Below are 17,997 nucleotides of genomic sequence, written 5' to 3' on the forward strand. Positions count from 1 at the left end.
TTCCAGCCAGCTTTTATACCCTCTTCTTTTACTTTTATCAAGAGACTTAATTCTTCTTCAACTTAATTCCAACTTTTGATTCATCTAGCCTGGCATTCCACATAAAGTATTCTGCATATAAGTTAAATAAATCAGATGGAAAAAACACAATCTTGTACTCCTTTCCCAGTATTAAACTAATCAGTTGTTCCCTGCTTGTTTTTAACTGTTACTTTTTTCTGGTGCTCCCATGTTTTTAAAGATTTATCCCATCTTGTTGTGATCCATACAGTCAAAGGCTTTAGTGTAGAAAGTAAAGCAGACATAGTATTTTTTTTTCTGGAACTCCCTTATTTTCTCCAGCAAGTGTTGGCAAATTGGTCTCTAGTTCCTCTCCCTTTTTGAACAACAGCTTGATCTTTGGGTAATTCTTGGCTTACATGTTGCTTGAATCTAGCATGCAAAATCTTAAGCATAATCTTGTTGGCATGTGAAATGAGAGCAATTGTTCGGTAATTTGAAAATTCTTTGGCATCTCCCTTATTTGGGATTGGGATGTAAAACGATCTTTTCCAATCCAGTGGCCATTGTTGAATTCTTCAAATTTGTTGGTATATTGAGTGTGGCACTTTAACAACTGGGATTCCATTATCTCCACTAGCTTCATTGTTAGCGATATTTATTTAAAATCATTTTGACTTCATTCTTCAAGCTGTCTGACTCTATATCAGTAACTACAACATTGTAGTTATCAGTAATGTTGATTATAATGTTAATAACCACACTATGTGATGGCAAAAAAAAATAGAAAATGAGTAGTTGTTCCTCAATTGGGGAATGGCTGAACAAATTGTGGTGATCAAATACTATTGTGCTGTAAGGAATGATCTGGAAGATTTCTATCTGAACCAGGAGAACCTCAATGAACTGGTGCAGACTGAAATGAGCAGGACCAGGAGAACACTGTACACAGAAAGTAAAACACTGTAGAACAATCTGATGTAATGGACTTTGCTACTAGTATCAATGCAACAAGCCAGGACACTCTTGAAGTACTTATGGGAAAGAATGGTAACCACATTGAGAGAAAGAACTATGGGAGTAGAAATGCAAAAGAAGAATAGATAACACACTTATCACATGTATATATGGGTACATGATTTGGGGTTCAGGCTTTAAAAGACTGTTCCATAGCAAAAATGAATAATACGGAAATAGGTATCAACTAGTAACATTTGTAACTCAGTTGGAATTGCTTGTTGGCTCTGGGAGGGGGGAGGGAAGAAGAGAGGGGGAAAAATCATGTATACATGGAAAAATATTTTAAAATAACAATCTAAAAAAGATCATAGTGTTAATATTGTTCTTGTATAGTTCTGTATGTTCTTGTCACCTCATCATCTCTTCTTCTGTTGAGCCTTTCCCATTTTTGTCCTTTATCATGCCCATTTTTGCATGAACATCCCTTATATCCCTAATTTTCTTGAAAAGAATTCTTGTCTTTCTTATTTTGTTCTTTTCTGGTATTTCTTTGCATTTCTCATTCAAGAAAACCTTTATATCTCTCCTTCATATTCTCTGTAATTCTGCATTCAGTTGAATTTCCTTTCCTTCTTTCCTCAGCTAGTTATAAAGTTGCATTAGATAGTCATGGGGTTTCTTGCTCATCTTTTTTTTGGAATTTTTTTTGTTGTTGCTGCCTCCTACACAAACAATATTATAAACCTCTGTCCATAGTTTCTCAGGTCTTTTATCTACCAGATATATTCCCTTAATCTATTCAACACTTTCATTTCATAATCATAAGAGATGTTATTTAAGTCATATCTAAATATGGTCTGATGATTTTCCCTACCTTCTTCAATTCAAGTCTGAATTTTACAAAAAGAAATTCATAGAGGGCAGCTGGGTAGATCAGTGGATTGAAAAGCAAGTCTAGAGATGACATCAGATACTTCCCAGCTGTATGACCCTAAGCAAGTCACCTGACCGTCATTGCCTAGCCCTTACCACTCTTCTGCCTTAGAACCAATACATATTGATTCTAATATGGGAGGTAAAGGTTTAAAAAAATAGAAGTTCATGATGTGAAAGCACTGGTATAAATTACATCAGACTATTTACCACCTTGGGAAAAGGGTGAAGGGAAGGAGAGAGTATCTCTGATTCCTAAAATATCAGAAAACAATTATTAAAAATTGTTTCTATATGCAAATGGAATAATAATTAATTTTTTTAAACCAAGAAGTTCATGATCTGAGTCACAGTCAGCTCAAGACTTATTGTAACTGACCAGACTTGATTATTTCGACTAGCTTTTTGGTTGATTCTCTAGGATTCTTTAAGTAGACCATCATATCATCCACAAAGAGTGATAGCTTGATCTCCTCATTGCCAATTTTAATACCTTAAATTTCTTTTTCTTCTCTAATTGCTACTGCTAGTGTTTCTAGTACAATGTTAAACAATAGAGGTGATAATGGGCATCCTTGTTTCACTCCTGATCTTATTGGGAAGGCTTCTAGTTTATCCCCATTGCAGATGATGTTTGCTGATATTGTTTTTAGATATATACTGTTTGTTATTTTTAGGAAAGGCCCTTCTATTCCTATACTTTCTCATATTTTCAATAGGAATGGGTGTTGTATTTTATCAAAGACTTTTTCTGCATCTATTGAGATAATCGTGTGATTTTTGTCAGTTTGCTTGTTAATATGGTCAATTATGTGGATGGTTTTCCTAATATTGAACCATCCTTGCATTCCTTGTATGAATCCTAACTGGTCATAGTGAATAACCCTTGTGATGACTTGCTAGTGTCTTTTTGCTAGTATCCTATTTAAGATTTTTGCATCTATATTCATTAAAGAGATTGGTCTATAGTTTTCTTTCTCTGTTTTTGACCTCCCTGGCTTTGGAATCAGTACCATATTTGTATCGTAAAATGAATTTGGTAGAACTCCTTCTTGGCTTATTCTGTCAAATAGTTTGTATAATATTGGGATTAGTTGTTCTTTGAATGTCTGATAGAATTCATTTGTGAATCCATCAGGACCTGGGTATTTTTTCTTAGGGAGTTCTTTGATGGTTTGTTCAATTTTTTTTTCTGATATGGGTCTGTTTAGGTAATCTATTTCTTCCTTTGTTAGTCTAGGCAATTTATATTTTTGTAAGTATTCATCCATATCACCTAGATTGTCATATAATTGGGCATAATAGTTTTTAATGATTGACTTAATTTCCTCTTCATTAGAGGTGAGGTCTCCCTTTTCATCTTGGATACTGTCAATTTGGTTTTCTTCTTTCCTTTTTTTAAAATTAGATTGACTAGTACTTTGTCTATTTTATTTGTTTTTTCAAAGTTCCAGCTTCTGGTCTTATTTATTAAGCCAATAGTTCTTTGACTTTCAATTTTATTAATTTCTCCTTTGATTTTTAGGATCTCTAATTTAGTCTTCATCTGAGGATTTTTAATTTGTTCACTTTCTAGTTTTTTAATTTGCATGCCCAATTCATTGACCTCTGCCCTCCCTAATTTGTTAATATATGAACTCAAGGATATAAATTTCCCCCTGAGTACTGCTTTGACTGTATCCCATAGGTTTTGAAAGGATGTCTTATCATTGTAATTTTCTTAAATGAAGTTATTAATTGGTTCTATGATTTGTTCTTTAACCTGTTTTGGAGAATCATATTGTTTAATTTCCAATTAATTTTTTTATTTACCTCTCCATGCACCCTTACTAATTATTTTCATTGCATTGTGGTCTGAGAAGGTTGTATTTATTATTTCTGCTCTTTTGCACTTGCTTGCAATGTTTTTATGCCCTAATACATGGTCAATTTTTGCGAATGTACCATGTGCTGCTGAAAAGAAGCTGTATTCCTTTTTGTCCCTATTTTTCACCACATATCTACTAATTTTTCTAAGATTTCATTTGCTTCTCTCACCTCTTTCTTATTTTTTGTTTTGATTTATCTAGTTTGGATAGAGGAAGGTTCAGGACTCCCACTAGTAAAGTTTTTCTATCTATTTCATCCTTGAGCTCCCCTAGTTTCTCCTTTAGAAATGTGAATGCTATACCATTTGGTGCATATACGTTAAGTACTGATATTTCCTCATTGACTATACTGCCTTTTATCAGGATGTAATTACCTTCCCTATCTCTTAACTAGGTTTATTTTTACTTTGGCTTTGTCAGATATCAAGATATTTTTATTAGTTGATGCCCAATAGATTTGGCTCCATCCTTTTACTTTAACCCTATGCATATCTACCTTCCTCATGTGTGTTTCTTGCAGACAGCATATGGTAAGGTTTTGGATTCTAATCCACTCTGTTATTCGCTTGCTTTTTATGAGTGAGTTCATTCCATTCACATTCAGAGTGATGATTACTAGCTGTGTATTTTCCAGCATTTTGATTTCTACTTCTGGTCCTGCCTTTTCTTCTTTCACTGTTTCCTTCTACACCAATGTTTGTTTTTAGTTAATCCCCCTAGTTCCCACCCTTATTTTACTTCCCTTTCTACCTCCTCCATTTTTATCCCCCCCTTATTTGCCTTGCAGTCTTTCTAAAACTACCCCCACCCTCTCCATCCTTTGTACTGCTTCCCTCCCCACCAGTCAGTTTGTTACCCTTATACTCCCCTATAGGGTGCAAATCTATTCTCTGCCCCAATGGATTGGATTATTCTTCCCTCTTTGGGTCAATTTCAATGCACATAAGAGTTGAGTATTTCCTATCTCCAACCTCTTTACCCTTCCAGTTTATTGATGTTCTCCCCCGTCCTGCCATGAGCTTCTTTGTGACATATAAATTTACCCCCTTTTGTTTCTTTTCCCATTTCTTTTAGTAGTAGCCTCTTTTTTAGCTCTAGTTGTATATATACATATATATATACATGTATATGCATTTATGCACACATATATCTATATACCTGTTTATGTCTTGTCATTTCATCCTATACAGTTTGTCACTGTTCCCTCTAAGTGTAATTCTTCTAGCTGCCAAGGTGATAGCAACAGTTTTTTTTTTAATTAAAACCCTTACCTTCCATCTTGGAGTCAATTGACTCCAAGGCAGAAGAGTGGTAAGGGCTAGGCAATGGGGGTCAAGTGACCTGCCCAGGGTCACACAGCTAGGAAGTGGCTGAGGCCGGATTTGAACCCAGGACCTCCCGTCTCTAGGCCAGGTTCTCAATCCACTGAGCTACCCAGCTGCTCCCTAGCAACAGTTATTAAGAGTTACCAATGACCTCTTTTCTTATAGGGATGCATATTATTTTAACTTGTTGAGTCTTAAAAAAAAAAGAAGTGGTTTTGTTTTGTTTTTCTTTTCCCCCCTCTTTTTAAATTACATTTTGATGATTCTCTTGAGTTCTTTGCTTGGGCATCAAATTTTCTGTTCAGGTCTGGACTTTTCTTTACAAATGCTTGGAATTCTTCTATTTTGTTGAATGACCATACTTACCCCTTTAAGAATATAGTCAGTTTTGCTGGGTAGTTGATTCTTGGTTGTAGACCTAGTTCCCTTGCTTTCCAAAATATCATATTCCATGCCTTTCGGTCCTTCAGTATAGATGCAGCCAGATCCTGTGTTATCCTCGCAGTGGTTCCATGGTATCTGAATGACTTCTTGGCAGCTTGTAATATCTTTTCTTTGGTCTGATAGTTCTTGAATTTGGCTATAACATTCCAGGGTGTTGTCAGTTGGGTATTAAGTACAGGAGGTGATCTGTGGATTCTTTCAATCTCCACTTTTCCCTCTTGTTCTAGAATATCGGGGAAGTTTTCTTGAATAATTTCCTGTAGTATTATATCCAGGTTTTTTCTTTTGTCATGGTCTTCTGGTAGACCAATGATTCTTAAATTGTCTCTCCTCAAATGATTTTCTAAATCCTCTGTTTTGTGAATGAGATGCTTCATCTTTTCCTCAATTTTTTCATTCTTTTGGTTTTGTTTTATAGTGTCCTGCTGCATTGTGAGGTGACTTAATTCTAGTTGTTGTATTCTGGTTCTTAAAGACTAGATTTCATTCATCCCTGGCTTTTTGGTCATCCTTCTTCTGGTCTGATTTTCTTTGGAGGTCATCTTTCATTCTCTTTACCTCATCCCTCATCTCCTTTGCCTCATTTTCAAGCTGGTTGATTTTGGCTTTCAAGACACTATTTTCTGTTTCTAGATGACTTATCTTCATTTTTAAATTCTTTTCCCAATTGTCTTCAGCCTCTCTTAATTGTGTTTTGAATTGCATTTTAAGTTCTTCCAAAGCCTGTATCCAATTTGCTGGGGTTTCTGTTTTATTGCTTGCCTCCTTCTGTGTTCCATTTGTTCTTGGTTCATTGCCTGTACAGAAGCTGTTGATTGTAATTTCTTCCTTCTTTTTCTGTTGTTTGCTCATATTTATCCCTTCTTTGCTCCCTATATTTGTCTGTGCTCTTGCTCCTCTCATTTTTTTTTGTTTTGGGGCTCTCAGTCTCCCCTCTTGGAGCTTTGTCAGATCTCTCAGTGCAGTCTGTGGGGGAGGAGTGTTGGAGTTTGAGCTTCCCTGTCCTCTGGAGGCTTTAGATTGAAGTCCAGCAGTCAGTGAGGGAGGGGTGTTGGAGCTTGGGCTTCCCTGAGCTCTGAAGACTTTTGATGGGATTAAGTTCAGCTGGATTGGGCTGGACGTGCTCTGAGGTCAAAACCTCCTGGAAGGCTGGAGCAATATGAAGGGTCTCAGTCATTCCGACCAGGCTGCCGGCTCTTCGCTCCCTCTCCAGCTGCTTCCCCACCACCTGTGTTCGACGCTCTGAGCCTGGCAAAGTCCTGCCTGCAAGGTGCACCCTCCAGATCAGCACCTTTGCCTGCCCAGAGGTTCCAGCTGCCACTGGAGGCTTAGTACTCTAGGTGGGGAGGAGGGGTCCTGGGACCTTTCCTCTGCCTTCCCCTAAACCCGAGTGTTCTCGGATTCTGGCTTTTGTGGGGCATACCTTTTGAATTGAATCCAGCAGGAGGGTTACCCGGCTCTGTCTTATTGTTAGGTTTGACTTTCAGTCCCCTAGGAGTATTTAGGTTGTGATTGATAAAGAAGGGTTTTCAGAAGGCTGAACTACTGCTACTCCTAAGCCACCATCTTAATTCCCTTTTATACTTTTCTGGACATTATTTTTTCCCTTCAAAACCTTTGACCACTTGATTGCTCTTGTAGGGAGTATCCTCAAATAGGTATTTTAAAAGTCTTCATAAGAGGCATAATCAAAGTCTTCGGGCCTTTCAAATCCATATGGATCGATTCTCAGTGATCCAGTCAGACGACTCAAATACCAGTTAATTGGCAACTCTGGTGGGGGGAGGGGAAGTGCAGAATGCAAAAAAGTTAGTCCATAGTGTGCAAGAGGCGAAGGAAGGGAGCTCTTGGGGAATCCTGCAATTCCCTGGCCACCAGCGGAGTTCATTTACCCATGGTACACTAAGCTTTTTAAGGAAAAGAAAATCCAACCCTTCCTCCCCACCCTATTCTTTAAAATCTCATTCAACTGACCAGACTTGAGGAAATCAGAGAATTAATCACACATGAGCAGGGTTGATAAAGCACCTTCCTAAAGGGAAGAATGTTGCTCCTTTCTTTCCTTTACATGATCATGGGACCCTGATAAATTCCCCATTTGGTCATAACCCCATCTCCCATCAATCTGTAAATCTAAATGGTCTCATATGGGTTACCCAAACCTTAGTATATAACTATAGGAGTTGTTTGTTCCAGCCAGCCCCATGCCAGACTCCATCATTATGGCCCTGTTGATGTTCCAGGGACAATGGAAGCAGATGATTGATTTCCCTTCTAGATCTCCTTTTTGCCTATTCCCATGGCTACAAATCTTATTTAGGCACTCACCACCTCCAAACAAGATATTTACATCAGCCTCCTAATTGGATTCTTTGCTTCAAATTCCCCTTTCTTTCCTCCAGACCATCTTACATGCAACTACCAAAATGATTTTCCAAAGGTGAGTCCCTATGTCAGTTCCTTACTCAAAACAAGCTGGTGTCTCCCTGTTATCTGTGGAGTCAAAGAGAAGCTACTTTGCTTGGTTTGTAAAACCCAGTTTGCCCTTATTATTTGCAAATTAGAAGGAAGGACATCCTGGATTGAATGTTATTCTGATAAACGAAGATAGCCTGCCAAAGGAAGATAACTGACAATTTTTTGGATGTTTTGTTTTTTTTATGCCTTACCTTCCATCTTGGAATCAATACTGTTTTTTGGTTCTAAGGCAGAAGAGTGGTAAGGGCTAGGCAATGGGGGTTAAGTGACTTGCCCAGGGTCACACAGCTGGGAAGTGTCTGAGGCCAGATTTGAACCTAGGACCTCCCATCTCTAGGCCTGGCTCTCAATCCACTGAGCTATCCAGCTGCCCCCGGATGGTTGGTTTTTTTTTTGTTTTTTTTTTTTACAGTGTTTGGGTGCAACTAGTGGAAATATGATGCAGTGGTCTAAATACTAGAAATATTCTAAAGTTGTTGGTTACTAATTATTTATGTTGATGAATCATTCTAGCTAAGAGCTCTCTTGAATGTAGGGGTTCTTAGGAGGGAAGCAATATTAATGGAAACAGTAAAAGAGTTAAGCATGTACACAAAGGAGACTGGTTGGTGAGGTACCCCTTATCTGATAACCTGGTAAATCTGAAGATCCAGTTGAAGGATTATCTAGTTTTAAATTTTTTTGTGTTGGACTCTGAATATATTTAATTGGTGGTCGCCAGGAATTTAATTTCTAAAATTCCAAAATGAATTACTAAAGTAAATATAATTTATGATTGTTTATTTACAAAAGAGGGAGGGAGAGGGAGAGGGAGAGGGAGAAGGAGACAGAGAGAGGGGGAGGGAGAGAGGGGGAGGGAGAGAGAGGGGAGGAGAGAGAGGGGGGAGGGAGAGAGAGGGGGGAGGGAGAGGAAGAGAGAGAGGGAGAGGGAGAGGGAGAAGGAGAGGGAGAGGGAGAGAGAGATCTGGCTTCCTCTGAGCCAGGTAGAAATTCTAAGGCCCTAAGGAGTCTCAAAATGATGGGCCTTTCTTGGAGGTTCACACCTCCAGAAATGTAGGAAAACTAAGTCAGCCTTTATACTCACCACAGTGATCATCTAAAAGGAAAGCAGTCTGAGGTCTCCTGCAGGAGCTTCTCCATGGGGTCAAGTTCCACAGCCAAGTGTCTTCACACCAAATCTGTCTTCCAATCTCTCCTCAAATGTCTGTCTTCCAATTTCTCCCCCGAGTGACTCTTCTTCACTCCAAGCTCAAGAAACTGATCCTCCAGTCCAAATCCAAGTCAGAGTTCTTCCTATCTATATCCTCTGGTCTCTGTGGTCCTCTATTTAAAGATCTTTTTCTCTTGTGTCACCTCCCCTAAATTTCATGTTTAACAATCACAGCAGATGCTCCTCTCCAGGACTGCCCACTCTTTCATATGTGGATCACATACCTCCCACTCAATGCATGAAATGGGTGTTCACACCTTTTTTTGTTAGATCACACCTTTTGCAGTTAGTTCCCACCTTTAGTAGTTACCTTTTTGTAGATTAAAATGGGTAGATCTACTTCAAATACTGAGTTAACAGTTTAGATTTAAATCTAAAAATAGACTGTGGATTACAATTCTATCTTCATTATAAAGGAAGAGTTTAGTACCTTCATTGTTACAATCAGGGGATTACAATTTAATCTTCATAGTAAAAGAAGAGCTAAGTATCTTCATTGTTACAATCAGGAGATAGCTAAATCCAATCTTCACACTAGAAGTTAGGAAGAGGGAAATAAATGAGTAATTGAGAAGGGTGGAAGGAAGTCACTGAGCAAGCAAATAGAGTCAAATGCCTAGGAGTTTCACCATAGCCTATGTTTCAAGGGTAATGTTCTTATTTATTCTAGACCAGAAGTCATAATAGTAGAGGGGAGTTCATAAGATGGTTCCCTTCTACTAAATATATTTATTCATCCCTCATCTTTCTCTTAAACTATTTATTCTGTATAACTGACTGGTCATCTCTAATTTGTCTTTGGTATCCCATAGGCATCAAAAACTTAATGGTTTAAAAGTACCCTCTCCTTTTCCAGGTTGCCCTAGTTCTGTTGAGGATAACATTATCCTTGCTGTCAACCTGATTCCCAACCTTAGAATCAGTCTGAACTCATCACTAACCAGTGTCAGCCATTTACCTTTCATAGACAATTAGCTGTCAGGTCTTTGTAGATTCTACCTATACATTATCTCTCATCCTTCCTATGCAACCATCACCATCACCGTCACCGTCACCGTCACCGTCACCGTCACTTCTAGCCTCCCAATTGACTTCCCTGTCTCCACCAATCTATCGTTCACACAAATGCCACACTGATATTTGTAAAGCTTAGATTTGACCATTCTATTTTCCTGCTAAAGAAGCTCCAGTGGACTCCCTATTGCCTCTAGTATAAAATACAAACTCCTTTTTATTTTTAAAGCTCTCCATAATTTGTGTCCAGCCTAACTTCCTAGGATTTCTTAGATATTAGTCTCCTTCATGAATTCTACATTTCAATGAAATTGTCCTTCTTGCTGCTTGGTCCCATATACAATATTAAATCTCTCACATTAGTGGTTATTCCCTATGTCTGGTTTATACTCTATTCTCTAATCACCTCCACAACCCCAACAATCATCCAAAGAACAACTCAGATGCCATTTTTTGTAGGATCCTATCTGGAGTCTCATCTTTGCTAGTGCCCTCTCCCCCCCCCATCCCCAATGTGTGTGTGTGTGTGTGTGTGTGTGTGTGTATATATATATATATATATATATACATATATATATATATACATATATATCTTTCATTTGCTTTTCCTCCAATAACATATAACTTCCTTAAAGCCAATCTGCTTTTGTTTTTGTCCACTCAGGGCCTAGCATGGTGGCTTGAAGGGGAAAGGAGAAGTTCATGTTTCATGGAACACTTGTGGCAGTTCATTCTGTGCCAAAATATCCATTGTTTTACCGCTTTTTTCTCATAGATACCAAGAACAAATGGAATTGACCCTGGATGCGAGAAAAGTCAGAGGTTCAAGTGAGGTCCTGAACTCTGGTGTGAATTTTCAAAGAGAGAAGAAGTTCTTCTATGGGAACAGTCTTCCTCTTGAGAGAGAGGGCTCTTGTCTTTCACTTTTCCAGTTCAAGTTGGCAATATTGCATTTGGAAAGTGGTTTCTCTTTTGTTTTGAGTAGAGATTTCCTTCCCTCCTCCCACCTCCACCTTAACATAGCAGTAATGTCAGGAGACACATACACACACACACAAAACACTAGAGACATGTGTAGGGGATGTTGAGTCAGTATTCAGCTGTGGTACCTCCAATAACTAGTCTATGAGATATCCCACAGTGGCTTCCTCTCTCCGAATGCTAGAAGGACACTGAAAACTCATAAACACAACTGTGGTGGTCATTCACAAGTCCAGCCAGGTGATAAGAGACTAACCTATCTTTACTTTTGAGACCAAGATTCTGGGGGATTCCATAGCTGGGGAACACCAGACTTGAATGGGGACATGGAGGGGGAATTGAGATTTTAGCCCTCAACTCAGAAGAGTGGATTGTCTGCTATTCAGGAACTTTAAAGGGGACTGTTATTTTTGTTTTCCTTTTAACAAAGAGGTAATGTAGTAAATAGGTAATTTATGGGTCAATGAGTAATCCTTTGGGACCTCTCAAAGTTGAGAAAAAAATATTAGAATGTCAGTGGAAGGGGGACAGACAAGCAGCAAATGAATTATGAATGATTACTGGAAATCCTTGTATCCCACACAGAAACCTAGCTAGAACAAGGAACTAAAAATAAACACTGAAACATATGATAAACCAATATTGTCCTGTCTGCATGTGTGTAGAGGAACTAAAAATGAGCTCAGAACTAAGAACAGCTCACTGTTCGGCACACTCGACAAGTCAGGCATGGATCTCCATCTAGTGGCTTTCTCAGGTTTTGTATGTTGAGTAGCCACCTGGAGCTTTTCCTTTTAGTGCTTTTAATGAATGAAAATGGTACTGTCTGTGTCAGAGTGATGCATGGTGCTGAACCTAAAAGGTCAACTCAGGGCTAAAGGACAAGTGATTTCTAAGCAATAAGAACTAGACAATGGGGGTCGAGTTGCCCAGGGTCACATAGCCAGGGCATATCTGAGACTAGGGCTTAATGTAATTTTAAACTTTATCAGCATAAATGACATGCTTTTAAGATTTGCTGATAAAGGGAAGGAGCCAAGAGGGCAGAGAAGGTACATGGACCCCACTGATGTCTACCAAATTATCCTCCAAATGACTTGTATATAATACTTCAAAATAAATTCTGGAGTGTCAGAATCCTCAAGAGTACAGGATGAAACCATTTTTCAGCCCCAAACAATTCAGAAGGCAGGCAAGAAAGATCTATCACACCAGGGTAGAAGTGGAGCACAGAGCAGCACACCATGGCAAGCCCCATCTCAGCAAGTCAGCACAGGCAGGAAAGAATCAGGAACAAGAGCTTCCAAGCTCTCACTCACAGACAGTAAAGGGGGTTGGACAGCTGCTCCTAAGGAGATTACAGGGGTCTCTTTGCTGGCTTGGGTGCAAGGCTCTGTCACATAGCCCATGGGTAGATCTAGTGGCCAGGCCTGGGTTGGGGTCCCAGGGCAAGAAGAAGCACCAGTATGCACCAGTGCTTACACCCATAGGGATGCAGAGGACTCTTGTCATAGTTCTAATGTGGATAATAAGAGTGCTTGTGGTTGATCACAGACCAGAGCACAGACCAAGAGAGTATTAGGCACACCTCTCCTTAGAGCATACCATTTTGAAAGAGCTGGAAACCCTTATGGAACTAACTTACAGATTCCCAAAGCTAGCTCTGAAAGTAGTGATACAAAGAAACTGAAGCTTGGGAAAGTACTCCCTTCACCATAGGAAAAAAGCCCTCTTGAAATAGTTTTTTAAGTTAAAAGACAAGAAAAAGTCTGGGGAAAAAACAAAGAATAAAAAAGAAACTCAAGATAGAAAGTTATTTTGGTGACAGGATGAAACACAAACTCAGAAGAAAACAAAGTCAATACTGCTACATCCAAGGCCTCCAAGAAAAATATGAATTGAAAATCAGCTGAGTGATTCAGTCGATTGAAAGCCAGGCCCAGAGGTGGGAGGTCCTGGGTTCAAATCTGAAAAAAAGAAAAATATGAATTTATCTCAAGACCAAAAAGTATTAATGAAGAAGCTCAGAAAGGATTTTTAAAATCAAGTAAGAGAGATAAAAGAAAATTAGAAAAAAATGAGTATGATATAGGAAAATCATTAAAATCTACAGCTTGGTAAAGGAGGAACAAAAAATACTAAAAAAAACTTAAAAGATACAAAGCTGGAGATTAAGTACTGATATTTCCTCATTGTCTATATTGCCTTTTATCAGGATGTAATTACCTTCCCTATCTCTTTTAATCAGATCTATTTTTTTACAACCCTTACCTTCTGTCTTGGAGTCAGAAGAGTGGTAAGGGCTAGGCAATGGGGGTTAAGTGACTTGCCCAGGGTCACACAGCTAGGAAGTGGTTGAGGCCAGATTTTAACCTAGGACCTCCCATCTCTAGGCCTGGTACTCAATCCACTGAGCTACCCAGCTGCACCCAGTCAGATATATTTTTACTTTGGCTTTGTCAGATATCATGATTGCAACTCCAGGCTTCTTTTTCTCATTTGAAGCCCAATAGATTTGCTCCAGCCTTTGACCCTTACCTTGTATGTGTCTACCTGCCTCATGTGTTTCTTGTAGACAACATATGGTAGGATTTTGGTTTCTAATCCACTCTGCTATTTGCTTTTATTTTATGGATGAGTTCATTCCATTCACATTTAGAGTTATGACTGCCACTTGTGTATTCCCCAACATTTTGATATTCTCTCCTACTTCTGCCCTTTCTTCTTTCTCTATATCCTTTTAAACCAGTGGTTTGCTTTTAATCAGTCCCCTAATCCCCATCCTTATACTTCCCTTTCCACCCCCTCCCTTTTTGTTTCCTTCTTATTGCTTTTTGAGGGTATATTAAGTTCCCTCCCCCTTCTCTTTCCCTCCCTTTTTGTACTCCCCATCCCACTCCCCCCTTTAGCTTTCCCCTTCTCACTTTCCCTATAAGGGTAAGACAGAATTCGATATCCCAATGAATCTAGCTTCTCTTCCCTCTCAGGATTTATTCCACTGAGAGTAATATTTAAGTATTATCTATTAGCACTCTCTACCTCTCCTTCTTATAATAGTATTCTTCCCCTTCCCTTCCCATGCATCTCTTTAATATAGATTATCCTATTTTTCTTTTTCCTTCAAGTTTCTCTTGGTGCCATCTTCTATTCCTCTCCCCAAGTTTTTCTTTTTTTATATATCATCTTAGACCACTTATTACCCCAGTCTCTACCTATGAATGATTCTTCTAATTACTACTAATAGTGAATATATTTTTGAGAGTTACAAATAACATTTTTCCATGTATTAATATAAACAAATTGATCTTATTGAAGCCCTTAAAGAAGAAAATTTAAATAAAAACAATTTTTTCTTTCCCCTCTCTGTTATTACTTTTTCATGTTTCTCTTGATTTTTGTTTGGATATCAAACCCTCCTCTTTTTTCTGGTCTTTTCTTTACAAATACTTGGAAATCTTCTATTTTGTTGAATGCCCATACTTTCCCCTGGAAGCATATAGTCAGTTTTTGATGGGTAGGTAATCCTTGGTTGAAGACCCAATTTTCTTGCCTTTCTGAATATCATCTTCCAAGCCTTGCAGTTCTTTAGTGTGGAAGCTGCCAGATCTTATGTAATCCTGATTAGTGCTCCTTGAGATCTGAATTGTCTCTTTTTTGACTTCTTGTAAATGTTATTCTTATCTTGGAAGCTCTTGAATTTGGCAATTACATTCCTGGGGGTTATATTTTGAGGATTTAGTGTAGAGTTTTTTCTACGAACTCTTTAAATGTCTATTTTGTCCTCTTATTCAAGAACATCAAGGCAATTATCTTGGATAATTTCTTATAGAATGATGTCAATATTTCTACTTATTTCTAGGTTTTCAGGTATACCAATGATTCTCAAGTTGTCTCTTCTCAATCTTTTTTCCAAATCATTCATTTTCTCAATAAGATATTTCATGTTTCCTTCTATTTTGTCAATCTTTTGATTTGGCTTTATTAATTCTTGCTGTTTTGTGAGATCACTGGCTTCCAATTGCTCAATTCTAGTCTTTAAAGATTGATTTTCCACTATAATCTTTTGACTTTCCTTTTTGGTTTGGTCTATATCCTGCTTTTCATGTCTTCTAGCTGTTTAATATTAGTCTCCAACTGGGGAATTCCTGTCTTTTAAACTGTTATTTTCTTTTGGGACTATTTCCCACTTTGCTTGCCAAAACTCTTCCATCTTTCTCATGAGCTCTGATTTAAATTCTTCAAGTGCTTGTGGCCAATTTCCATTTTTTTGGAATGTTTGGGTGCATTTACTTCTTTGTCATCTTCTGCTATTTCCTCTGTAGTCTGGATCTTTTTCTCCATAAACATTATCCAGGGTCAGTGCCTTCTTCTTTTTCTTCTTGGTGTTTGGAAGTTGTTTGTTTTTCCTGGGCATTTTTTTCCATCACTATGCTGATTTTTTCTTCCCTTTCCAGTCATAAATCTGAGAGGGGAGGGCAGGCTCTCTGTGTATGGAACTAAGGAACACGGTTTTTGCCTGAGGTCACCTCTCAAGTCTCTCCAGCTTCTACTGTTTGCCGCCCTTCTCTGTGCTATCTCTGAACCCAAGGTCTGTGTTGTTCAGCCTGCTGGGGTCTCAAGTCTAGTTGCTCTCAGGGGTAGGTCCTTTGTGGTCTTGGTAAACTGCCAAGGACTTAGAGGTGCCCCTTGCTTGCTCACTGATTCTAGCACACACTGGCTCTGACTCTGACTCCAAAGCTGGAGGTTGAGATGGAGAATAAGTGTATTTATCTATCCTCTCCATGAAAAGAACATGATTTTCAAAAATAATAAACAACCTCAAATGATAGTCCAGTTATCCAGTAAAAAGAAATTTCGCTGAAACTTCTACATTTTGAATAAAGTCAAAAAGCATTTATTAAGCATACTATGTGCTAGGCACTCTACTAATCACTGAGAATTGTTAGGCAAAAATAATCCCTGTCCTCAGCTTATATCCTAATGGGAAAAACAACATGCATACAACTCCTACAAGATATATTCAGGGTAAATTGGAAGTAGCCTCAGGGGGGAAAAAAAGCACTAGTTAGGGGTAGGGGAGTCCTTTGAGAGACATGAGAGAAGAAAATGTTTGGAACAACTACTCTGGTAAATGGGATAAATTGTCAATTAGGGAGGAGTAGGATTGTTTTGCTGATCTGAGGGCCCAGTTGAAATTAGCTAGCATATGTGCTCTTTGTGGTGGCAAAAAATTGGAAAATGAGAGGATGCCCTCTGATTGGAGAATGGCTGAACAAATTGTAGTATCTGTTGGTGATGGAATACTATTGTGCCCAAAGGAATAATAAAGTAGAGGAATTCCTTGTGACGTGGAACAACCTCCAGGAACTGATGCAGGGTGAAAGGAGCAGAACCAGGAAAACATTATACACAGAGACTGATACACTGTGGTACAATCAAATGTAATGAACTCCTCTATTAGCAGCAATGCAATGATCCAGGACAATTCTGAGGGACTTATGAGAAAGAATGCTATCCACATCCAGAGAAGGAACTGTGGGAGTAGAAACAAAGAAGAAAAACAACTGCTTGATCACATGGGTCAATGGAGATATGATTGGGGATGTAGACTCTAAATGATCACCCTAGTGCAAACATCAACAATATGGAAATAAGTTTTGATCAAGGATACATGTAAAACCCAGTGGAATTGCATATCAGCTACAGGAAGGGGGTGGGAGGAGGGGAAGAAAAGAACATGATTCTTGTAACCAAGGGAAAATATTCTAAATTGACTAATACATTTTTCAAAAAAAAAGATTAGCTAGTATATTTTATAGTGAATTCAGTTAGTATGGATTCCTGGATCCCTCCAGCTCAGTTGAGCAATTCACAAATAGAATTTTAGATAATGGGATTAATCCAGGGTTAGGCTTTGACAAGGCATGAGCAGCAAGAGGATGAGGAAAATAAAGGTTCAAGAACAGTGAAAAGTGTAGAGTTAAACTGATTCACCAAAAGAACAAAATTGGAAAGAGAGGAAAGTGTAACCAGAACAAAGATGTTAGAACTGTGAGAAGAAGGAATTAGAAGTTGCAGGGAGAAAAGAGGACAAAGTTTAGGAGGAATGAAATAGAGAGAGATGGAAAGATATGCAATTTTGACCAGGTATGGGAAATTTAATCTCTCTCTCTCTCTCTCTCTCTCTCTCTCTCTCTCTCTCTCTCTCACACACACACACACACACACACACACACACACACACAACAAATCTAGAACAGTTCAAGAACAAGTCTACTAAGTCATTATTCTGATGCAAATGGATTGGAAAATGTTTGCTTTCCAAAACTGGACTATTTCAAAATTGAGATGTCAAATGATGTCAAAGAAAGAAATTCTGTTTAAGGTGGCTCAATTCTCTAGTAATTTATATTCCTTTTTCTTATAGGCTAAAGTGGAAAATATAGTTGCAAAAGCATGGGAAATTTTTCAACCACTTCTTTTTGGCCTGGTTGGAGCTGAGGTGTCTGTTCAAAATCTTGAATCAGATATAATTGGTAAGACAACAGGAGAAAAGAAGATTTTAAAAATATTAAATAATACTATGTTGGAGCTTTTTCCATTGCCCTCCCCCCTTTCTTACCCCTCATCTTTTTACTTGTCCACAAGTACATGCTTTATCTGCTGTATTCATTCTGTACATTTGCTTCTTTTTTTGTGACGTTAACAAATCCTAACTGAAGTACCCAATCTTAATGATCTGGGAAGATAAAATCAGATGCAGTTTTTATCTCTAGGTTAGTAA

The 17,997-nt window shown here is 38.4% G+C and overlaps 1 protein-coding gene across 15 annotated transcripts in view; it reads left to right on the forward strand.

The window, feature by feature from the left end:
- Positions 1-17,997, forward strand: part of SLC9B1 (solute carrier family 9 member B1) — a 128,129-nt gene that overhangs the window by 85,886 nt on the left and 24,246 nt on the right. For all 15 annotated transcript variants that reach the window (XM_056803130.1, XM_056803131.1, XM_056803133.1 and 12 more), the window contains one exon: positions 17,641-17,749. In XM_056803130.1, coding sequence (XP_056659108.1) covers positions 17,641-17,749 — 109 coding nt within the window. The remainder of the gene's footprint in view (positions 1-17,640; positions 17,750-17,997) is intronic.

Source organism: Monodelphis domestica, chromosome 6 (genome assembly GCF_027887165.1).
Source record: "Monodelphis domestica isolate mMonDom1 chromosome 6, mMonDom1.pri, whole genome shotgun sequence".
NCBI classification, from domain to species: domain Eukaryota; kingdom Metazoa; phylum Chordata; class Mammalia; order Didelphimorphia; family Didelphidae; genus Monodelphis; species Monodelphis domestica.